Here is a 25,425-nt window from a genome sequence, read left to right as displayed (position 1 = left end):
TGGCGCTCATCAACTCAACATCCTCATTCTACAAGTGACAGTCTAATCCTTCCTCCAGATGGTGCTTCGGACGGAATCAGAGAACACCTCACTGCAGAAGGCAGCTTTTATATTTAAAGAGCATTGGCATGGTAAGCAGAGGCATCGCTTCTTTCTTGAAAGCATAGACGCTGTTTAGCTCTCTGTTCCCCCTTCTCTTTCATCTCGAGCTTCTCTCTTTAGCCTCCAGCGATTCCCAGTCAGCGTCTTGTTTTTCAGCAGCCCTTCTCCTCAGTCCAAGATTCTTCGCGGGCTGTTTCATCTCCAGAACTCCCGGTTCCTTCTGAACTAATACACTATGCGCTCATTCTTATTGCTCGATTGATGGGTTGCTCTTTCTAAGCTCCCATTGTGACTGGCTCTGTTTACTAACAGTGTCTCCGGTCCTGAAACATATTTCCTCTCAGCTCTTCCTGTCACTGCCATTCCGGCATCTGAAACCCTCTCTTTTCCTTCTGGCTATATTCTGATCCACTGTATTCCTGCCTTGTCAACCACTGCGTGGCTGCCTGGAGGTTTGCGAGCAGTTTCCTACTTCGCTGAAGTTCCATTGTATGAAGATTCCGCAGCCTGTTGAGTCTTCTCTGCACTATGAGGTCCACCACTCATCTCAGGACACCACCAGATCCATGACCAGGGCTTCTTATTCCCAAATAGGGTTTTTCCCTGACTTGTGTCCCGGATTACCCTCTTGGCTCTGTTTTTCTCAGCGCCTTGAGAGCTTTTCTGGCTGCAATGAAGACAAGGTCAGTGTACTCTTAACCTTTGATAATCGGGTACAAGTGGAGGGTTTGGTAGGAAAAGTCTGACATTTGTGCTGTACATAAGATATGTTGGGGCTTCCCCATGATATCTGTCACTGTAGTTGTTGTTATTGATCAGACTCACATGTTTCTACCTCCTGTGGGTCGATTAACTCTGTTCTTTTTTTTAGTGTTCTCTCCCAATTATTGTCATACATATCCTCTCATCTTAAACCCTTGGACAATAACTTTACATTTTTCAATGAGGTGTTGATTATAGATAATATTTATTTTCTATTTAACCAACTCAACATACATTATGTTCCACATATTGATAGAGGATATGCCCTTTTTGGCATATATCAGTTAAAAACCGGGTAAATCTTTCCTACTTAACTTGGTTTGAACTTGGTTCTTATGGATGAATATCAATTAAAAAACAATGTTTCTGCGTCTTGCTGACAGCTATTCTTTGTAAGGTGTAGATTTATGTCATTGTTGATTGTCAACAGTGCCTTCCCATATAATGAAAAGGTCATCAATGAAACTCAACCACCCAAATACTGTATTCAGAATGTCTGACATTTTGTGAACTCCACTACGCTTCTCTGCCCGTCCAAACGATGCATATAATGTGGCAATTTTGCCAGGACTCATTTTTGGGAATCAAATGAAACGATTGCTGCTTACTAACACTGTTAAAATGTCTAATTTCATTTTGGTATGCACTAGATAGCCCGCAGATCTTGTCACCAGAACATTTTCCTGCTTATATTCCAACTTTATTATGAATGGGCCTATGGAGGGGTGCTATGTCTGTCATAATAAACCCAATGTTGACAGCCCACATAATTTCTCAAGGCAACCTAACATCTTGGGGCTGCCTTTAATAAAAGGTAGAAGACCTATCCCATTTGGTAACAGCAATATGTCTATGAAAGTGTACTTTCAGCTGGACCACTTCTGTTTTGGAGCCATATCGGGCAATGATACAATGCTGTTCCAACGCAAACATTCAATGCAGACAGCAGGTCATCATGTCCCACACCATGAATTGGCCCACAATGATTATATCCATTGAACAGAAAATCTCGACATTGAAACAGATTGTCCAACACTTACATGCAAATATTCAATGCAGGTAAGTAGAAAACAATCTGGTTAAATGCAGGGATATTCTGTTCAACAAATAAACTACTTGTGGGCCATTTCGTGGCGTGGGACAGGATCACCTGCTGTCTGGCTTCAGTATATGGCCTGTATCCCTGCATTCAGGGTTCTGCCCAATCTCTCCTACCCTGCTCATGCCATTAGACTGTTCCACATCCTGCCCACTGCTGGTTTCTGCTTCATCCTACCCCGGCCACCCATGTGTCTGACCTTGTCCAGGATTAAATCAAATGCAGAGGCACGTTGGTATAGTTTGGCCACATACCATGGCTCAACATTCATTTTGTTTCAAGACAATGGTGCTGGTGGCAGCTGTCTTCTGACACACAGCTGCTTACAGTGAAACCATCATTATCTGATATTTTAGCATTTCATTTGATACTAGATCAATACTTTTCCTGCAACGTTTGCCTGTAGAAAACCACAATTCAACAGCAAGACAAGATACCTTTGCCCATTTAAATATTGATGTATTACTGGAGAAAAATGAATTTATTTGTGCCTTGGTTTATTAGAGTTACACCCTGCATAGTGCTAACATAGTGTTCAATGGTTTACATGCATACAAATTATGTAACTAAGCATTATCACCACTTTTTTTAATTCGTATATTTTCAGCTCCAACCACCAGGTGGTGAGGACTGTGACGTAGGCCATGGTGGTGTGTGTAATGACGCACGCCTGTTAGGTGACATAGATGAGGGCTTACCCTGCACAGCTGATTTGGGGAGACTGCAAACCCCTCTTTGCTCACTGGGTTGCGGCTCTGCAAAAGTTTCCCCACCACATTGATAGTGAGGAAATGCACAGAAACAGCAAACTGCAAGGTGTCCATTACTCTGTGCTTCTTCCACATTGTGTGTGTGTTTGTGTGTATGTCGGTGTGTGTTGATGGAGTGGGGGTTCTGGATGCATGTGTATGTGTCTGTCTGGATCACAGTGTAGCCTTATCAATATGCCTGGAACATTTTTTAATTGTGGAGTCTGGTGCTAAATTCCTCCTGGATTGTGACATGAATGCAGTCCTATGTGTCATGCAGTTGCAGCTAGAGAACCTGCGTTTGCTAAATCGTCTGTGCAAGGTTACAGTTCTCACATGGTTAACCCATTATCCTTGTTTCCCACCCAGCTTGCGCACTATGTAAGGGTGGTCCGTTTTGAGGCCAACATACACGATGAGATCTTTTTCGATTCCAATGGGTACACCCCCCCCTTATATGATGTCATCAACTGGAAGATGAATTCCGATGGCTCGGTCAGTTTCATCAAAGTGGGCTCTTTCGACACATCGGCCCCCCAAGGGCAGGATCTTGTTATCAATAACAGCGCCATCCTGTGGAAGAACGCAGATCAGCAGGTTAGTAGAATGTAATGAGAAATAACCAACAAACACTGTTAACGTTTTTTTCTTCTATATTGTGGAAAACTCAATCATTCACTACAGTATACACCACGGGTCGGCCTGCTTGTTTATATTTTTGTTTTTCAAGAGTTTTGAGAAAACGGTTCCATGTCATTTCCAGTGTACAGCGAAATGTATGTATTTTTTTATGGGAGGGTCCCCCCCGGGTCCCCCCTTACTGCCCCTTCACTGCAACCCTTACCCCCAACCCATGCCCACCCCCCTGTTAGCCTTCGGCCTCAATAAGGACGCAACACCGGTTAGGGAGGACCTTCACTTTATTGCCTCCTTCATGCAACACATACAAACAGGAACTGACTTTCCCCCAACACTGACTTCTCCTCTTCCTGTCTTAAAGGCACAGAGGCTCGTTACATCACCCCAGACAAATGTTCTGAGGTCAGGTTTAGCATTCTTCCACTAGGCGCATGGGCTTTCTTATAGCACGTTTCACTTGGTCTCGCCACCTCTGGGTCTCTCGGCAGGCCTACTGGTGTTTTTACCACTCCATCCGGGGGGTTCCACAGGTCATCACAGAGTTCCTTCGTCTCTGGCTCGCAATCCACCAAGGGTGCATCAGGCTCTTTACTTTTGATGAGGTGCTTGAACTGCGAGCTGTTTCTTGTTATTTCCTGGGTTGCATTTTGCACTGTCACTATGGATCCTTTGAGGGCTAATACCCTGAAGGGGCTTGGCGAGTACCTTGCATCCATCTTCCTGTTTATTGTCTGTCTCACTAGGACTTCACCCCCTATCAGGAACTCTTTGCATACTGCTCTACTTCTGATGTCGGTGTCATGCTTGGCCCGTTCTTTCCCAATGGTGTCTCTCAGTATGACTTCTTCATCATCTCTCTCCCGGTCATCAGTGTTGCTCGCAAGTCTGGTGTGGACCTTGCAGATCCTATTTATTTTCGCCGGTGGCTTGTTGGTGGGTTCATGGGGTGTACCACAACGGTTGATGTGGGTTCGTAGCTTCAATGTATGACCTTTGGATGGTCTTCTTAATCTATGCCATTAAGCGCTCCGCCATCGTGTTGGCTCGGGCCACCTGGGCGTGATTTTCTGGTGGGTGAAACCCATGTGCTTTGCGAATGCTTGTGAGATTGTGCCTGTTGACCGGGGGCGCATTGTCTGACTTGATTGTGCAGGGTATGCCCCATTCACTGATTACCTCGTCAAAGACGGCGGCTACCTGGGGGTATGCTGTTGTCTCCACTTTCTTTATGATGGGGAATCACGAGTACCCGTCGATGAACAGGTAGTGTCCCGAATCCATGGGTCCATAGAAATCGACGGCCACCCAGTTCCAAGGTCGATCCAGTATGTGTGTAGTTTGCAGTGGCGTGGGGGCTTCTGCCCTCGTGGTGCATTGGCATGGTAGGCAGCTCTTTACCCAGTAGTCCACTAGCAAGTCCATGAATGGGAACCACACGTTGCATCGTAACTGTTTATTCTTGTTTTCGGACCCCGATGTCCCTCGTGTGCTATTTTTATGACTTCAGCTCTGATTGTGGTGGGGATGACAAGCTTGCAACCTCTAAGCAGTATTGAGTGATCCTTGACTGCTAGTACATTATGTACTTTTGCTAGTCTCTCTATTCCTTCTTTGCTCACCCCAGGTGACTCTTGATGGTGCGGCGATAGTTCCTCCACTTGTTGTTGTTTGTGAGGGTGATGGCCAGGGCCATGGGTTGGTCAGCTGCCGACGCAGTTGTTCAGCTGCAATGGAACCCAGCGAAAGTGCGGGTGGCAAAGCATTGGCCGTGACATAATTGATATATTCTGTGTCCCCTTTCCTTGTCGTTGGGGTGCTTGTTGGGTGGTGCGAGATGTAGTCTGGTGGGTTTTGGTCACCCGCTAGTCACCCTTCCTGCAGGCGAAGACCCCATCTTTCAATCCTGGGTGGCATTTTCGTGCAAGGGTTTCCAAACAGAGAGAGCAAAGCCTGATGGTCGGTTACTAGTGTGAACCTCTTGCCGATGATGATATGATATGATATGATATGATATGATATGATATGGCATTTGTAACGTGCCTATACACAAGTGTTTCAAGGTGCGAGAAGTGGAAATTGTGGAAAAGCGCACATGCCCAGACTGCAGCTAGGCTTTCTTTTTTTTGGCCCGGGAGTGAGTAGCCTCTGTGTGCTAGAAGGCCCTGCTAGCATAGGTGTATATGTGCCTGCAGTGTGTTTCTTCTCCACTGGTTTTGGAGAGGATGACGCTCAGTCCTACCAGGCTGGCATCTACGATGATCTCCGTGTGCCAAGTGGAATCAAAATATGCGAGTCGTCGAGCTTCTGCAAGTGCCTTTTTGATGTTTCCGAAAGCGGCTTGGCACTCTTCGGACCACTGAAAGTCAGTGTCCTTTTGTAGTAGCCTTCTCAGAGGCTAGGTATGGGTCGCAGAGTGCGGGATGTATCTGGCACAGTAACCGCCATGCCAAGGAATGATCTCACGTCTGCCAGCTGGGTTGGAGCTTGAAGGTCGGTGATGGTGTTAACCTTGTCTGCATCTGGAGCCATCCCCTTACCTGAAAAGATGTGGCCGAAAAACTTGAGTTTCGTCTTGCTGAAACTGCACTTGTCCAGATTCAGGCCAGCGTTGTGCAGAGCGGTGCAGGTCTCCAGTAGGGCCGTATTGTGCTCTTCCTGTGATGTGCCGAAGACCAGGATGTCGTCGCTGTAATTTAGTGCCGATTTGATCAGGCAGATGACTTGTCTGATGGCCTCCTGGAAAATTGCAGCTGCGAGGGAGATGCCAAAATTCATTCGGCGTTGGCGGAAAAGTCCCTCATGTGTGACAAAAGTGGTGATACTCCTCGACTATGTGTAGTTTGAGCTGGTGGTATCCCTGCACAAGGGCTAGCTTGGATAATGTGGTTGCTCTGTTCAGCTGGACTATCATGTCTCGATAAACAGGCCTTGGTGTCATTCTCACTGGATGGCGGTGTTGGCCATTCTCATGTCGACACAGAGTCTAATATGGCCCTCTCCCTTTGGGACAATTACTAGCGGTGAGACCCACCGGGTGGGTCTGGTGCCAGGTTCTATGATCTCTTTTTTGGAGTAGCTGGTCCAGCTCCTGTGAGACAGCATTCTGAAGGTGGAAACCCACTTTCCTAGGGCGTTGAGGGACTGGATGGATATTTTCATCGACATGTAACTTAACAAGTACTTCTTTGAGCTTCCTGAGCCCCTTGCATAGGTCAGGAAATTTAGTTTGGATGACCACTTTCGTGATAGCGCCATATTCCTCAGGACTTCTGCAGATTATACGTATGCTTTCTCTGTTGCCTGTGGGTGCTGTGGTCAACTGGATCACCTCGCTCTCCTGGAATCAGATGTTGATGAGTCCAAGGCAACTCGCTGTGTGGTAACTGAGTAGGCAGCAGCCTTTCGCTGGGCTTCTTATGACATGGATGGTGGCATCAAGGTTTAGCCCATTGTGCATCAATGTTCGCCAGAACGGTCCGATTGAATGTAGGGGCAGTGCTGCGCCCCACTGGAATATCCTTGTGTTGTTCTTCGAGAGTTCCTGTCTCTCTGGCAATCTGTAGGAATTATTGTTCCCCCATAATGTTCACCGTCGTGGCCGAAATGATCAGAGTCTGTTCCCCACATTGACGTAGATCCTTGATGCTTCCCCGCTTCTCGATCATCTTGGATGAGGTTAACATATTCATCAGGTTGTGTCTGGTCATATTCAGCACCATAGTCATATTGGTAGTTGTGCTGTTGCTCCCCATAGAACTGATATGTGTGCAGGGGCTCGTCATATTCATCACCGTAACTGGCGTGCAGGTCATACCCCTGGTTCGGGTCTTGGAATGGCGTCTCTTCTAGTGCCAGTACGTATCTTCTTTGGCATTGGTAGTGTGCTGGGTGAAACCTTGGCGGGTATCCTGCAAATGGGCGCTGGCAGTTGTAGGGTCTCCCCTGTGGTTGGATTTTCGTTCGGGGTGTGGGAAACGGCTTCCCTTCCCTGCAGACACATTGAAAATGTCCTCCCCTCCTGCAGTTGGAGCACTTTTGGGTTAGGGCCGGGCAGGTTCCAGAGTGCGGGAATTTCATACAACACTGGTAGCTTCATGGTCTTCCCATGGGCATCCCCCGGTCTCTAGGTCTCTGTGGTTGAACTGCTGCAATTGTTTAATTTTTTCCTGTTTGGGTCCTGGGTTGCCTTCGATGGAGGCAGCCTGCGCATCGACCCTCTTGAATATTCTGGCCAATTCGCTCACTTCATCGATTGTCAAAGGCTTTTTGAGTAGTTGCTTCCAGAAAGCGAGTGATGTGCAACCTTCAATTACGGGTAGTATTATTGCCTCATCTGTGGAAAACAGGTGAAATTGGCACTTAGCGCTCTTCAGCTGAGGTGTGTGATGAAATCAACGATGGTGTCTTCTGGTTTTTGTTTGCATTGGTTAAACTCATAGCGCTCATAGTACCGGTTAGGCTCAGTTTTTTGTTGATGGTGTTGATCAGGGAAGCGTAGTCATTTTTCTCTTCTGGGGTATTGTCTTTACAATGGTTTTAATTTCCCCTCCTACCAGGTTGATGAACATGTCACTCAGCGCTGGGGATTTGTCTTCACCGGCCCCTTTGACAAAGTGGTTAAAGTCCTCCACCAACTCAATCAATGTTGGCCCTTTGACACTCTGTGACATCAGTGTGAAGAGAAGTGGTTTTCAGAGTAGGGCCGCTTTGGAGGCGAGTGGCGTGGCAGGGGCCTGTGCCCCAGGGTGAACCGGGGAACCTGGACTGCTCATTGTGACGGCTGCAGTGAAAACTAGGAGGTTTTGGGCCTAGCATGGTATTAGCGGTGTGTAACAGGCCGTGGGAGGTCTGTGCACAGTACCTCTGGGACTGCCTGTTGCGTGGTGTCACTGCGCAGGTCTGTCCTTTGTTTCTTCTGGCCACCGGGTGTGGGTAATCCAGACTGGAGCAGGCTGTGTGCTCTGTGTCCCTTCCCTGGCTCCTCTTAGGAGCTGTGCAAGTGGTTGAAGAGCTCCTGCTGCACGGTTTGCATGAACTGCGGGATCGACATGTGGGTTGTCCCTCAGGATGCAACCGGCGGGTCCCTGCTGGAGATTGTGGGACAGCTGATAGCCAAAGTTCTGAGGCAGCGGACTGCCATGGAGTCGGTGCGAGGCGGGGTCACCGGGCACACTAAGGAATTTGAGTCAGGACGGGATTGCCCTAGAAGGATGGATGTAGGCATAGAGGCGGGATCGCCTTTCAGAGGAGCGGGGCAGTGGGATTACCGGTCTGGAGTTAGAGGAGTCGGTGCGCTGGTAAACACCTCATTGCCAGTTGTTAGGCTTCAGCCTCAATAAGGACGCGACACTGGTTACGGAGGACCTTCACTTGATTGCCTCCTTCATGCACGATATACAAACAGGAACTGACTTTCCCCCAACACTGACTCCTCCCCTTCCTCGTATTCCTCCTGCTTCCGTCCTGCTACCTTGGCTGTGCCATAAAGGCACAGGGGCTCGTAACACCCCCTTTTTAACCTTTAACTCATAAATAAATACATTTCCATGCAAACTGTCGAAGTAATGTCCACTTCATGGCGTGTTACATGTTTATTCAAAAGAAACAGACACTTTCTAATTGCAGGTCAACTTAAACCTCATAGGCAATGCAAACAAAACATGGGGGGATTGTTTTGCAGTCTGAGAGAAATGCATTGAATTCCATATTCCCTTGGAAACTGTCAAGCACGTCCTATCGTGTCCTTTATCTGGAGACAGATACTGATGTGGACAGCCTTGGGTCTGCAGGACCCCCTCTGATACACCACTGTAAGTACTAGGACAATCTGTGATGTGGGATCATGGCACTCAAACCACCTCAGAAAGACATTTGAGTGAGTAGTACCTATTGTGGAGGAGCTACTGTGTGGTTGATAAGTTTATTTCACAGAAGTGGTGCTTGCAGGGCAATGGAAAAGTGGGTGTTACATATATCTGTGACAACAGCTCTCCAGCATGTAACCCTTACCACGTTTATGTGCTCTAGGACATTCATCCGCAGGTGGGCCGTGCCCAAAATGACAATATCCTACACAATTTTAAAAATGCTTCCATCAGACCAGTTAATTGAGAATCCCAATAAACACTCCTGCGCACCAGAGGTCAGCAATAGCCATTGCAGCGTTGAACTCCAAGGAGGGTGGAGCCCCGTAGCATGAAGCACCAATGGTCTTCCCTTCAAATCATTTATAGGTCATTCCTGGTACCCAGACCTCTTGCGGCCGGGCAGCCTATGCAACTGCGGCAGGCACCCACGGAGAGGAATTACTGCTACTCCGAAGACCCCTTCCCTCCAAGAACCCTTATTTCCAGAGTAATAGTAAAAACATGTTGTATTTTAAATACAATTTATTTTAAATATTAACTAATTACAGTTAGAGCTATGTCTGCCCGGGATATTTACTGAATGGGATACATAGTACTGCGTGCACTATTTTACATGCATCACCTAAGTATGAATTGTGACCGCATGGGAATTTTACTTCATTGGATGCGTGGAAAGTACAGCATACGGTAACCATTGATTATTTCCCGCATGGGTATATATATTCCATGCGGTAGATTTCCCATGCAATTTTGACTCATAATTAGGTGGTATTCTAAAAATAGGAGGTATTTCAAACATTCCACGTTTTTACCCTTACCACTATACTCCTAAGGTGGTCCTGGTGTACAAACACCAGTAAAAAAGTAATGACCCGATTTGATTACAAGCAATCAATTCCCTGAAGCGATGTTAACGGTAGAATAGAAAATTATATTAAAGAAATGGGCAGAAAGGACAGACTTGCGGTCCAGTTGTTAAACACGATTGGTGAGAGGGCGCTAGAGAGCCACCCAAGATGGCCGCTTCCTGAGAGAGCTCCGTAGGGCTCTAATGAATCCTGTAACATTGATGCTCCTGTGATGGTTGGAATGACCCATCCTACAGCTGTGCACACTCACAAAGCTTCACTGATCATTTTGAGATAAATCTCAACCCAGACGCCTGCCCACAGCCCGAGATATTCGCTCTCAGATCTGAGGCCTGCCGGCTGACGGATTGAGTGGTTGCGGCCCCTGCATGTGTGCGGAGCGGCGGAGGCGGGCACTTGGCGGGAGTCTTGGCGGCGGGACCAGGAGCAGCGCCGTGCAAGCAGGGTGGACGTGTGCGTACTGGCACCCGTGAGACGAGGTGGTCTCCGTCCCCCACAGCGGCCCGTCATGGGGCCAGAGGAGCAACGTGTCGGGGTGCCGGAGTCCTGAGACAGCCCAGGTAGGAGCAGACTGCAGCACGGCGGGCTCGGCGTGGCCGCTGAGTGGGCCCGCCCTGTCCCGCCGCCAGACGCGGCATAAACCGCGTGGCCCCCGGCAACGGCTGGCCGCTCTGTGGCACAGACCTGATGTGCAGTGCGGAGGAGCAATCCACACTCAAGGCCGCTTCCTAGATACCTGAGACACGACACCCGTCCCGGCGAGGCCTCCCACGGCACCCATCCGTTCAGCTACAGGTGCGGAGTGGCCTGGTTTAGTTAACCGGATACCTGAAAGCTAGTAAATCCCGGCGGCATTGATCCTGGGTACAAGAAGCTGCAGCCGACCCGAGGTGGCTGGGCCTGACGCTCTGATACACGCCGCTGACTGCACCGTGTGCCGCCGCCCCTCGGCGCAGCTAGCATAAAAGGCCTGTGGCAAATACTGGCATACAAACTCCTCCAAAACAACCACAGTTACAGTAGTGCGGCTGTGTAAGCAGCGGTGTGCCGGCAGGTCCCATGCTCGGTGCACAGACTCGCCACATCAAGCACCGAAGGCATCATGCTAACATCTGGAAAAGTACGCAGTGCGGCTGCCGTCTGGGTCCACCGGGTACCGCCATAAACCAAGACAGTCACAACTTAGCCGGGCTCCACGGACACTCTCCCCAAGCTGCCATGGGGAAAGTAGACAAGAACTAGAAGAAACTGACTTTCGAAGCCAGCTAACAGGCCAAGGCCACGACCAGCAGCAGACCCAACTCCCCGCCACCTGACACAATGTCAGCCGAGGACCAGGCCCCACATTTGGATATAAGGGAGATTCTGATGGACCTGAAAGCTGGTATCAGCGGCCTGGGATGCAAATTGGACACCCTATCGACGAAGGTAGACCAGCTTCAGCACAGGCTAGATAAACAAGCCGATCGACTCGACAATGTCGAACAACGCGTGTCCGACCTGGACGATGGATCAGCGGCAGTGACATCCTGTGTCTCTGCGCTCAAAACCCAGATGAAGGTGGTGTGCACCAAGAATGAGGATTTGGAAGGCCGCTCATGCAGGAACAACATCAGGATCATAGGGGTGAGGGAGCGACAAATCCCAGGCAAAATGGAAGACTTTGTGGAACAGATCTGCATAGCTCTCTTCGGTAGAGAAACGCTGTCTCAGCTATTTGTGGTAGAAAGAGCACACAGAATCCCGAACACTAGATCGGCGCCCGGCGCGCAACCTAGACCAATCATTGCAAGACTTTTAAACTACAAGGATCGCAACGTCATGCTCAGGCAGCTAGAGATAAGGGGAAACTCCAATACGACGGCGACTCCATTCAAGTCTCCCCAGACTTCTCACAGGTGGTGCAAACGCAGAGGAGATCCTTTACAGCGGTCAAGCGACGCCTACAGGGCAATCAGATCCTTTATTCCATGCTATATCCAGCGAAACTGCGTATCCAACATGAGGGGAAGGCCCAATTCTTCAATTCCCCCGAAGAAGCCAATGACTACCTGGATCGGACTGGCTGCAGACATGGCGGGAACAATCCGAGACCCCGTCGGGAAGAGTGAGCGAGAAGAGACCCTCCGTAATCTACAATCCCAGTAATTGGCGGTTGTGACCAGCACGCCTCCTTCTTCCATGCTCAATGTACATCATAGGAACAAAATCACGTCGCTATAGGAAGCCCGGTACCCTCTTGGCAGGCTACTAGTGCCCCTAGCGCGGCTATGCTTGCAACTCTGTTCTATATGGGGGGATTACTGTGGGCCAGTTGGGGGTTGCCCACACAAGGGAGGGACTCGGGCCAGACGCGGCCGCTTTACTCACCCCACTCTCATTCCGCAACGTTGATGGTATATAACTTTGATAACCCGGAAGCCAAGCCCACTAGCCACTCCAATACTTCAAGGCACCATTATCACTTTCACGTCCTGAGAGGCGAGAATTCACCCGGCCTTCGGAATGCCAGCCATAACATTTAGAATAGCCACCTGGAACATCCGTGGCGGCAACCAGCCGGCAAAGAACAGGAAAATCCTTCAGTGTCTCCATAGGCACAAGGTTAACATCGCCATTCTCCAGGAAACCCATCTCCTGCCGGCATCGGAATCACAGTGGGCCAGGTCCTGGGGTTGTCACAGGTACTTTTCATCGTACTCGTCCTTTGCCAGATGGGTCGCCATTTTGATTGATAGGAGAACAAACTTCAGTCTCATTGAATCGGTGAAGGACACGGAAGGTAGGGGCCTGCCGGTGAGGGGAATAATTGCAGGGAAACAAGTGGTGATTGTAAATTCCTACGCTCCCAACACTGATGGACCCGACAATTTCAACTGGGTGATGTCCCTACTAGGGAGGTCCAACGCAGAAACAATTATATGGGGTGCTGACCTTAACACACCGATGGACCCTACTCTAGACAAATCCCATAACACCAGTGGGAATCGGTCCAAAGCCAGTGGTCAAGTTCGCGAGATATGTCAAGCGTTTGACCTGTCTGACACATGGCGGCATCACAACCGAGATGCGAAAGACTTCACATTCTACTCGCCCGTTCACAACACCAGCTCCAGGATAGACTACATCATGGCCTCCACCCATTGTCCGTTTGCCTGGGGAACGAGCCAAATCCTACCACGCACGTTATCCGACCACTCAATGGTCACACTTGACGCCTCCATGGTGGGCGCAACAGTCCCCGGATTGAACTGGAGATTCAAGCTGGGTGCGCTTTCGGACAACGTTTTCGCAGAAGAACTGCGCGAGGAAATAACATCCTTCATTGAGAGAAATCAAGGCTCAGTCAAGGCGACCAGCATCATCTGGGAAACGCTGAAGTGCTTTGTGCGCGGAATATGTTTGGGTCAGGAAAATGGTGTACTGAAGCTGATCCACAGTGAACTCTCCGACAGCGAAACCCGTCTGAAGGATCTAGAAATGAAGGTTATCTCAGCTCCAAGCCTGCAAATCCAGGCAGAACTGAAGGAGGAGCTTCAGAGGTTCAGGGAAACAGCCGAAAGGGAGCTAAAATTCCTAGGGCGGAAACACCAGATCCGACAATATGGAGAGGGTCAGAAGCCAGGAGCCCTGCTCGCCCGATTACTATCGGTGGACAAAACCCCGACCCGGGTGGAATGTGTTAAAGACGCACAAGGGCAGCGTTTCTATGCAGAAGTGGACATCGCCAAGGCATTTCGGGACTTCTACCAGGACCTGTACAGCTCTAGAGGCAATTCGGACTCTGAATCTCTGCAAGAATACCTAGACGACACTGAGCTGTATTGGGTGGAAGCAGACCTACGAGAACCTCTTAATGCTCCGATAACGACAGAAGAAATACTGGAAGCAATAAAATCCCTCCCGAGCTCCAAGGCACCAGGTCCGGACGGACTTACCGGAGAGTTTTACAAGGCCTACGCAACTTCCCTTGCCCCTCTCTTGCTACGCGTATATGAAGAATCCACTGAAAGCGGATGCCTTCCCCCAACACTACAGGAAGCCATATAATTCTTTTAAACAAAGCCGGCAGACCCGCTGACGAATGTGCATCCTATAGACCGATTTCTTTGATCAACCTGGACAATAAAATCCTGGCCAAAATTCTTGGATCCAGGCTCCTCCCCCTTATGCCAGCACTAGTGATTGGAGACCAAGCCGGATTTATCCCAGGGCGCAGCACCACCTATGGCATCAGGCGTCTGTTTGGCGTCATGTAGGCCCTGGACCCATCGCAACAGGCAATAGCGGTGCTTCTTGATGCCAAGAAGGCATTTGCCTCTGTGGAATGGCCATTCATGCTAGCAGCGCTTAGACAAATGGGTTTTGGCAACTTCTTTATTAAATTGGTGTCATTATTGTACAACAGCCCCCGATCCTATATTACACTAGGGAACACTAGATCCACATGCATTTCACTTGAACGTGGAACGAGGCAGGGATGCCCACTTTCAGCTTTGATCTTTGCTCTCATTATGGAACCCCTGGCTTACAGACTATGCGAATTCCAAATACACAGAGGCCTCAAATTAGGCCCCCACAAAGTGATTGTCTCCCTCTATGCTGACGATGTTATATTATTTGTCAGCAATCCCCAGGAGAACCTTAACCCAGTTATGCGGGAGGTATTAAGATTTGGGCAAATGTCGGGATTGAAAATCAATCATTCTAAATCTGTGATATTCCCCCTGACCCCTCACACGGTGCAATTCGCTGATGACCATAGCTTTAAATGGGAGAACTCAGGGGTACGCTACTTAGGTATATTTATGTCACGTATCCATCACGAGATATATAAAGACAATTATGTCTCCACGCTCACCTCCATTCAGGAACGGGTGCACAGGTGGAAAACGCTACCACTAACGCTGTGGGGTAGGACCTCTCTTGCGAAGATGGTTATACTCCCCAAGCTTCTGTACTTGTTTACCAATATCCCGTTACTCCTCCCCAAATCCTTCCTCCTGAAAGTCACGGCTGCAGTCCTGGAGCTGCTATGGGCCGGTAAACCGGCGCGCGTGGCTTATGACACCCTAGTTCTGCCGACATCAAAAGGAGGCCTTGCACTCCCTGACATTGAGAAGTAGTATTGGGCATCTCAGGCACAGTTTCTAAGCCACTGGTACACGATCCACTTCGTGCGTCCACATGTGCAGGTGGAATGTGCTCTGGCCTCTCCCGACTTGCTCAGTGCCGTTATCATTAGTCAAATCCCAGTTCCGTACAACACTCTAAAGACGGTCCTCTCTACGTACGCAGTCTGGAAGAAAATGGCTGCTAAGTATGGGGTGACCGTGAGATACTCCCCTTTGCTACCGATCAGGTTCATCCCGGGTGTTCCGCTCACGAATGAAAAAGTATTTTTAATATGGGCCAACAAGCTTAATATTCACTCCTTCGGTGATGTCTTCCCGGGAGGCACCTTCCTAATGCCTCAGATGGCCAAAGAAAGGGGTGGAAGCACCTCACTAGATATTTTTCTTTATTTCAGACTGCGCTATACCCTGCAAAAAATACTGCCCTCTTTTCCTGAACAACCCCCAATATGGGATCTGCTGCACAAAACCGTCCAGGCTGGGGGAGAGGGGAGGCTGGTCTCGACACTTTACAGGTCCCTGGTGCCAGACACCGGGTCACCCAATGCCAGAACTCAACAAAGATGGGAATCGGACCTCCAGATGTCGATAGATGCTGGGGACTGGTCCTACATTCTATATCAAACCCAGAAAGTCGCAGTGAATACACGATATACTTTAATTACGTGCACCAAATGTATTACACCCCTGCCAAGAAACACCGACATCACCCTGAAGTATCGGCCCAATGTGAATGTTGTACAGCGGCGCGTGCCGACTTTTTCCACCTGGCATGGGACTGCCCCGGAATACAGCAGTTCTGGGCCTCAGTCCTGCAGATCGTCGCCGATATTATTGGGGAACAAGTAGCTCCGCTACTGTTGGCGGCCCTCCTCTGCCTCACAAAATACTTACGTCCCGCATCCCGCAGACTGGCAGCTCTCCTCCTGGTGCTGGCCGGTAGGCGGATAGCTATGGCCTGGAGCCGGGGTCCCCTACCCAAAATTTAAGATTGGAAAAAAGACATTACCTATTGTCAGGATGCAGAGAGCGAATTTTTAAGAACCCTACCACTGCATGCTCGACCCCCCGACATCTGGGGGCCGTATATTACATATCTGCTAAACAGCGCAGCTCCTTCCGCTACTGAGAGCTCCTGAGTCCGAAATAGATCTGTGAGATTGAAAGACACTATATATTTGTGCCTTAATGGTAATTGACAATTAACCAGGAAAGTCCTGATGCTTGTTGTTGTGGGCATGAGTGGGGTGGGGCGGCTCCGTGGTCAAACCCGTGAGCGGGAAATGTTATGTTATCTTTTCGCTTTATTCTATTCCTTTCCTTTCCCTGCCCTTTCCTCAATTCGTCCCTTTTCTCCTCTCAGTTTCGCCTTGCTACGTTAACGCACCCTGATGGTGTGCTTGTGTTTTTTGTTGTTCTGAAAATTTCAAAAATAAAGTTTAAAAAAAAAAACAACACGATTGGTGAGTTTGGTGGTAACCCCTTAGGAATTACTGCCAAACTATGATAGTGTTACTGGCAATCATAATGAGGCTGAAACCTGCCTAATTATGGGAGAATGGTGATGTTGATTCCTAATCTTGGATTCCATGTGGAGATATTACCGCTGGTGGCAACTCTGCTCGTGGTAATGGTATTCCCTTTATTTTTTGGTGACATAGTGAAGGGAATACCTCCAAGCAAGTGATGGGCATACCTCCTCTAGTTTACAAACAAACGTGTGACTTGGTGTAGGAAAGTGAAGGTAAAGTGACGTTAAAAGAATAACTGCCATTTTACTCCAGTTTTTGAATCCTACCTAGAAATGACAGCGACCATTCCATGGCGATGTTGTTGATAAATATTCCTGGGAGGTCTCCTATTAAATCCACAAGTGCCTTCGAGCTGGAACATGATCTGGCATCTAGTCAAAGAGATTTTAGATGGGAATCAGCTACTTCTGAGATTGTGGCGCTTCTGCCAAACAAGCTGCTGGATTTTGAAATGGGCTTAGATAGACATGCAGACCCCAGTCTGTTCCTATAATTACCTCCTCTGGTAGACCAGGTACTACTGCTGTTTTCATAGTTGTGGGTTTGTTTCTAATTCTTAAGGATAAAGGTACATTAGGATAGGGCTCCACATCTCCATCTACACAGGTTATTTTTACAGGCTGACTATAGCACAGAGCTCAACGCTCAAGAGAAATCAGAGTTTTCTGCATTCCCGCAAGGGGAAAGCAAACAGCCTCGGGGGAGTTTGCTGGGCTTTTTTGGATGAAACTGAAAATCAGAAACCCTAATAATATTCTATCCATAATCCAATTATATTTTATCGAAGGGGTTGGAAACCCCCAGCAAATTATAATCTTGTATGTAATATTAGCCAAGTCAATTTGAATTAAGACAGAGGTGATCTGAGTGGCTTTTATGGATGTATCTATATCTTTGATTCATTGATTTATCTAAAACCATGGAACATTTCGGCAAGGCTTGGGGTGTCATTTGAGTTATTGATGGTGATGGTCCTTTATACGCGGAAAATAGATTTGTGGAAAGACTTGACAAAAAAGTATCTTTTTCCCAGCACGTTCATGTTGAACATGTTTTAGGAAATGTTGTCTTGGACCTACTGTTTTTAAAAAAATGTTCTACTTAGTGAGCTATTTACTCAAGTGCCCTCTCACTGGCAAGGTATTGATTCAGATTCTTGTCTATGCAGATGATTCTGTTTTAATACACCCAGTCCCTTTCAGAAATGGATAACCATTTATATGAATTGTATGAATGATGGGGGTTTGAAAATAAATGGCCTTTGGCCAGGGTCCAAACCTTACCCCTCTTTCTGTGTTAATTCTAACTCTGAATGGGATCCTAGAGTGGCATTTTATAAGTGTGGGTGTGTTATCTTTATGGAAGACCTGAAAGGAACTAAACAGAAGGGAATGTCTTGGAAGATGATGCAGGCCATAGAGGGAGTGAACCGGTTCTCAGCAAGATGTCACCGTCAACATTTTTTTTGACTGCTGAAAGCATATGAATCTAAATCAAAGGTAATTGCTTTAGATGGGTTGGGTGTGTATGGTAATGGACATTATACCAACATTCAAATAATAGAAAAGAGGTTTTGTAAAGATCGTTCGATTCTTCCCTCATCTGCACCTACCTGCCTATAGAGACGTGAGCCTCACTCCTATAGAAAACAGATAGATTAGCACCACCATTTCATTCTTAAAAAGATCACCAAAACAGCACGGCTCCCTCAAATACTACTTAGTCATATTTAGGAACATGTTACAAGATCATTAATTCCTTAAGCTAAGCATGTATGGACAGATCTAGAAACGATTGGCAACACAGAAAGGTTGGAAAATTGTACTTGCCTGTACAAACAGATAGTAGGGAAGTTTATCAAATCATTAAAATCTCATTATGTTATGAATATCTGGAGTAATTCATGCCTTCTGGAGGTCCTCAGGCAGAATTTCCAAACTCCAGATTTGATGGGGCCCTGTTTTGATCACAAAACTGAGATTTAATTATCTTTAGTTAAATTGCACAAATTGAAAATGGAAGAAGGGCATAACAGAGGTCTTATTTTTTGTATTGATTTATTTGTGTTTTGGGTACAATTGAACCTTTTACAAATATTACATATTAAAAGTCATTTAGATAAGACCCTTCACAAACACTTAAAGATACCAAATCATTTAAAACATTACCACTTATGAGTTCAAATCTGTTGTTTTGATTGTGACTGAAATGTCCAAATTGACCTAGCTCCTATTAAAGTTATTTACATTTTCCATCGGAAATATTTTATAGACAAATCTCACTGCAGCTAAGGACAGTGATATTTGGCTAGCTGACATGATCCTATCCCAAAAGTGCTCTGTTGAAATTGGCATTGGTGAATATACAAATTGACCAAAATGATATAGTTACCAGATATTAAGAGATGTTGCAAGGTCTCTACTTTTCCATGAATATTACAGAACTGTGGTGGGTGAGAAGAATAATGCAGATACACTGAGGACATTTCTAATACATATTTATTAAATTAAAAGTAAGGCCTAACTTTCCCTAATGCCTTGGGGTGTTCCCTATCTAGGAAACTAACTAAGGTGTGTATTTAATACCCTCAGTCCAAAACTAACCCTAACTGACATTACCACAATTCTAACCACTACAGACAGGAAAATGACTCCCTTCTCTTTGGCTTTGGTTCTTGCAAAGTTGTCTTCTTTCAGGTTTTTAATTAGTCTTTTGTGACATGCGTAATCACTTGTCATGTAACTCTTTCAAGATTTTAGGAGACTTTTCTTCCTTCTAAAAAATGTGCATTCTTTGACCTTGGACGAATTATCTGATCCGTATTAATGTGTGTTATGTAACTTTGGTTTCCCACTTTTTGATATCCAGACTCTACACTTTGCCCTTTTGGGGTTTTCCTCTCCTCTTCTTAATTCATAGCATTCTTTCTCCTTAGTTATTTCCCTTGCTAATATATGGTCTCTGTCTTTTGACAAATGTTGTCCTCTGCCTTTCTTCCCATGCATTTGTCTTCAGTCTTAGTTTCTCTCTCACTCTTTATTGTATTTGAGTTCCTCTCAATATCATCATTCCAGTTTCGTATTTTCCACACTGCGTTCTTGCAAACTCATCTGGGACGAGTATGAGCAGTCCCATAATGATTCCCCGGTGGCTTCCCGGTTCTCCAGGGCCTCTGTTCACTCAGGGTTCATTATCCTATTTTGCCTCGTCGGCTCCTCCGTTTACTCCAGTGTCCCGTGGTGCGTGCCTTCTTTCTGGATGCACTGCCACTCCTGCAGGTATCTGAACAGTATGCAGTGTTTTCCTGATTTTGCAATGTTTAGTTAAAATGTGTATTTAGTTGGTTATTATGGGTGTTTATACAGTCCCAAATTCATAATAAACTTTTCGTTTTTAACAGGTGATCCAAGAAAAAAGTTGCTTCCAAACTGAGATCTTCTAACATGCTTTTACATGTGTACTGATATTCTAGTAATGCCTTCAAACTCTTATTTAAGCAATAAGCAATAAACCCCTCACTGGGGTGGACATTATTGGTCAGGTTAAAGGTCCAAGCCATAGCCCCGGGGCATTACCTGATAGGTAATGCCCCCACTCCAGTGAGGGTTTTATTGCTATTAGAATCTTGGCATGTTATAGCGGGATGCTACTTTTTTTTCACATCCTGAAAAAAACTACAATCCAAGGTGGACGCTGTGGAAGAGGGAGATGGGGACTACATGTAGTTCCTTCTCCCTTTCCATAGTGGCCACTGCCGTGACGGGATGTGCCAGGAAAACTAGCACTAGCTAGAGACACGGGAGCAGCAGGTAAGGGTGGGGTAAAGAGATGCGGGGAAGCACAGAGGCACACTTACCTCAGTCCTGGTGGGGATGATGGCAGCTTCCTGCTCTGGGTAGGCTCAGAACGGAGGCTTTACCATGTGGCAAAGCCCCAGTTTGGAGTCTACTGATTGGCTGGGAGGCTGCTACCCACCACCCCCTCGCCGGGTGCTAATTAAAAATATGCAATGTAAGTCTTTGTATGGGGTGTTCTTAATTGGGCATACTATTTTTGAATAGATCTGTAATACCACATTAAGGGGGTCGCCAGTGATACTAAGCCAAGTTCATATTAAATAGTGACTGGGACCCCTAGTGGAAGGCACAATACTCTCCTCCAGATAATTCCCTCAATTATATTCAGAAATAAACAATCTGAGTTTAAAATTGATTCGAAGCAATATAATAAGCTTGGAACCACTTTTCTGTGTGTATAATGTTATCAGAGGTATATGCAAAAATCGATGCCGAAACATATCTGGGGACACTTGTGGTCTAGTGCAGAAGGGATGTGACCAAGCAGTTTGGGCTGGACCACCCCTTTTGGGTTAGGGCCAGGCCTGATTTGCATATGGTCTTTCCCGTTTTATAATGGCGTGGCAGGCGAAGAATGATGGTCTGGGGGTTGCCCAGAGCAACACCAGAGGTTAAGATTATTCTTAACTTTCTAGCCATCACCTCTTTTGTTTTGAATATGCAAAAATCTCCCATACTTATTGTGAATGTTTTTATTTGTGAAATAAACATTGGGATCTTCAATCTTAAGCACTCTTCTACTTCTACTGTTGGTTTTGGTCGCTTATGTGTGGGGGGCCCCAGGTAACTTATATTACCTCTACAGGTGCACCATCCAAGTACCAAACAAACTTTGACTTTTTTCATTGTTAAAGACATTACTCCTATTTGATAATAGACCGTTAATGTTTAACTTGCGATTTCCATTATGTAGTGATGCCAAGAACTCACAGCTCCAGGGGCAGCTCCAGGCTTGTAACCTTTTCCATAATAGATCTCTATTTATACAATCAAATGCATGTGTCAGGTGTATGTATGCAGTGTAAATTGGTGGACTCCCCTTGGTATAAACTTGTTGTTGAAGTGATGAAAGTAAGAATCAATTTATTTAATGAAGCCAGTTTGGTATTTATGCAATGGACAGGTTTTATCAGACCAGAGCTGCAAATATTTTGCTAGAGCAATCCATCACTGCAATAAATCTGTCTCTGGCCATTGGGACACAATCATTCACCCTTTATATATATGATATTATTCATCAACAAAATGGGTATTTTATTTGTATTCATTATATTTTTAAATAGGTCTAATAATAGCCTTCCCCATAATTCAGGGTTCTCCTTCAGAACTAATATTGAAATAACATCCGAGCCCATTGAAGCTGATGGCCTAGCCTTTTTTATCAGTGAGATTACATCATCAACTGAGATTTCATGCTGCCATCTTTCATAGAATTGACTTTGAGGAATTGAAAACTTGTCACTTGTAGATGCATAGAATATTTTGTGATCTAATTCCCACTCTGCTGGAGGAATAGGGTTCCATTGTATATAAACTTGCAAGGTGGTTTCCTCATTCACCATCTGCCAAAGAGGAGCGGAACACCCTTACAGACAGCACTGAGCATCCTTTCGCTCTGTTTTTGTGCAGCAGCATATTTATGTGATCTAGGCCAATTTTGGTATTGTGTTGTAGCTGCTCCTATGAGCGGATTGGACTACATCAAATGTGTTCCCTCCAGTAACCGTAACTGTTTGCACAGCGCACTTCTTTCAATTTTAATTTCTAAGTCAAAAGCTTTTGCATTGTGCCTGATCAGATTTTTGTTAGATTTTCTCAGAGCTTCCTTTATATCTTGTATAACATAACGTTTTCTATTTCCGGATTCATTTTGAGGTCAGCCTGTTGGGTCGAGAATTGAACCTTATTTATTTTATTTTTTGTGGGAATTTACAGCCATATTAGTGCAATTTCGAGTATGTTTCAGTAACCTTCCATTTTAAGGGCATTACCAAGACAGGGTGATAACTTGTGTGTGTGTTGATTACAGAGACATAGTGACATTTATCAAAGAAGCCTTTCGACAGATATATATAATCTATCATAAAGTGAGATGTTCCCCTATGCCATGTTAGTTGGGTCGAAATATCACTCTGTATATTACCATTTGTATTTCTCAGATTCCAATTGCCAATTAATTCTGCCCACAGACCAATAAGATGTTTAGAAGTAAAAGTTGTATCTATTGCAATGCTTATTTTGTGTGAACCTACATGTTCGCTTTACTCATTACATTTACAGTTTTAATCTCTGGCTATGATCAAATTAAGAATGTGATATTTTTCCTTGTATCGAAGAGAGTGACCCCATCCAGGTGTGGCATGTTCCGGAACACATTGGTTAATGAGAGTTCGATACTAGTAGTTGGCCAAAATGGATGGGCCACCAAGACTCCAAAGGGGGTTACAGACATTAGTTCAATCGTGTCTCGCAAGGTGTTTCTAGATGCGATTTTTAGATCACCACAGGGTCTTCCCAAAGGGCTCTGTATGGCCTTTTGTAGTATTACAATGTAGCCGTCTAGGTATGGAGACTACAGAAGCCAAACATCCTACAGGAATATAATATCAAAGATATGCAGACCAGGAAAAGACACATTTGTACTAAATAAATGACTATGGCCTCTTGTATTCCATGACAAGAAAGCTAGATTATGACTAAACGCAAAATGTTTCCTGCCCCCCGCAACACATAAGTAAATTGCAGTGATTTGGGAAGCCATGTCTAGCCCATGTCGTTGCTCTCGTTCCCCTTATCAGCGTGTGCAAGCGTTATGATCTTTTTACCACTATTACTATCTCTAGAGTCCATGTTCAAATTTCCACCCATGTTGTTTTGAGTTTTGATCGAGGTGTGAGTACAATTACTTCTATACTACTTAAATTGTGACCAGCTTTTTTTGTAAGTAAGCAAGTCACAGCACAACAGCATTCAAGCCTCCTGCTAACAACATGTTACACACAATTCTTGATCTGACATGTATAATAACATTGTCCAGCCTATTAAGGTATATGGATTGATTTGATCCAGATCTTGTGAATCAATAAGCCTAAAACAAGGCATTTACTTTAAAGTTCTAATAGATTTTGTCTCTTCAGCGTACACAAGGTATTGGAGGAAAACACTGCTACTAAGCATAATATAAGATCATCATTCCTGCCTATCGATTATATTCCCAGCTTGTTCCAAATTCGTTACCGTTACGTTTACTTTAATTTAACGTGTCCTTTAAAGACAGTCCAGTGAGACTTGCAGGAGAACTATTCTACACATTGACACATTCTGCACAATGACGCTGACGGGCATAATTGAAGACTTGTTTTGTCCCCTTTGTCCATTTGCAGTTGAGCCTAGGATACACCTGCTGTCTTTATGCGTAGTTTAAAGAGATGTCTGGAAGACCCCAACAGTACCTATTCTGAAATAAAGCAGTATTACTCAATGCAGGCCTACCTTCTTATAATTTATATTAAGTAATGGCTCAGAACTTGTCACTTCAACCTTAATACATTTCTTTTGGGGAAATATAGAGGTAATTATCTTTATATGATATGACATGTATGGGAAAGTGACCGAAATAAAGATTGTTGATGAGGGCTATGATGATGGTGAGGATGATGCTGAGGATTATGGTGAGGATGATGGTGATGATGAAGACGTTGATGATGATGATGAGGATGAGGATAATGATGATGGTGAGGATGATGGTGATGATGAAGACGTTGATGATGATGATGAGGATGAGGATAATGATGATGGTGAGGATGATGGTGATGATGATGAAGACGTTTATGATGATGATGATGAGGATTATGATTATGGTGAGGATGATGGTGATGATGAAGACGTTGATGATGATGATGAGGATAATGATGATGGTGAGGATGATGGTGATAATGATGAAGACGTTTATGATGATGATGATGAGGATTATGATGAGGGTGAGGATGATGGTGATGATGATGAAGACGTTGATGATGATGATGCTGATGATGATGAGGATTATGATGAGGGTGAGGATGATGGTGATGATGATGAAGATATTGATGATGATGATGAGGATGAGGATAATGATGGCACATAAACACTCATGCTCAGGTTCAGAGATGTTGTCAGAGGTATGTTCTCACAACCCCTTTGTCAATATTCCTAGTTTATAATCCCACACAAAACCCTGGGCTGTTCCACCGACGGCCACACCGGCAGTGTCCATGGTACATGTAGCCCCCCCCTAAATTAGTAGTGGTAAATCTATTAATGGCATCTTATCCACCAGTCTGTTAATGCGCCTCTTTTGGGTCATGTGCCACTCTCAGACCTATGGTAAAACAGGTCAACCAACAAAGCAGCGAAAATAAACTTGAAATCGATCTCGTGTCATCCCTGCTATATTAGAACTTATACCCAGCACCCATCTCTGCACTCACCCTAATATTAACAATGTGTGTCATGTATTTCCCTCAAAACCTTTCATCAGAAGACCTTACATTGTGCACTATGTTTCTCCTGCAGCCCCCTCGCTCAGTGTGCTCTGAAAGTTGTACCCCAGGGTACAGGAAAGTTGAGCGCAGTGGAGAGCCAGCCTGCTGCTTTGATTGCCTCTCTTGTTCGGATGGAGAAATTTCCAACCAATCTGGTGAGTGGGAATTGTTAGCCAAATCAGCCAAGAGTGGGAGTTGCTCTTAAAGGTGCTTCTAGTAATGGGACCTTCCAAGGAGGAATGTTTTGGTTTCTATGCTCTGGGGCCGTAGGACATTGACATTCTGTGGGGAGAA

At 45.8% G+C, this 25,425-nt stretch overlaps 1 protein-coding gene across 1 annotated transcript in view; it reads left to right on the top strand.

The window, feature by feature from the left end:
- Positions 1-25,425, top strand: part of LOC138463764 (extracellular calcium-sensing receptor-like) — a 169,587-nt gene that overhangs the window by 17,281 nt on the left and 126,881 nt on the right. Inside the window, exons 4-5 of the mRNA XM_069607213.1 lie at positions 3,082-3,309; positions 25,163-25,286. Of these exons, the coding sequence (XP_069463314.1) occupies positions 3,082-3,309; positions 25,163-25,286 (352 nt within the window). The remainder of the gene's footprint in view (positions 1-3,081; positions 3,310-25,162; positions 25,287-25,425) is intronic.

This window comes from Ambystoma mexicanum, chromosome 1p (genome assembly GCF_040938575.1).
Source record: "Ambystoma mexicanum isolate Mex_15411 chromosome 1p, UKY_AmexF1_1, whole genome shotgun sequence".
Lineage (NCBI taxonomy): Eukaryota > Metazoa > Chordata > Amphibia > Caudata > Ambystomatidae > Ambystoma > Ambystoma mexicanum.
This window is presented reverse-complemented; position numbering and strand designations above follow the sequence as displayed.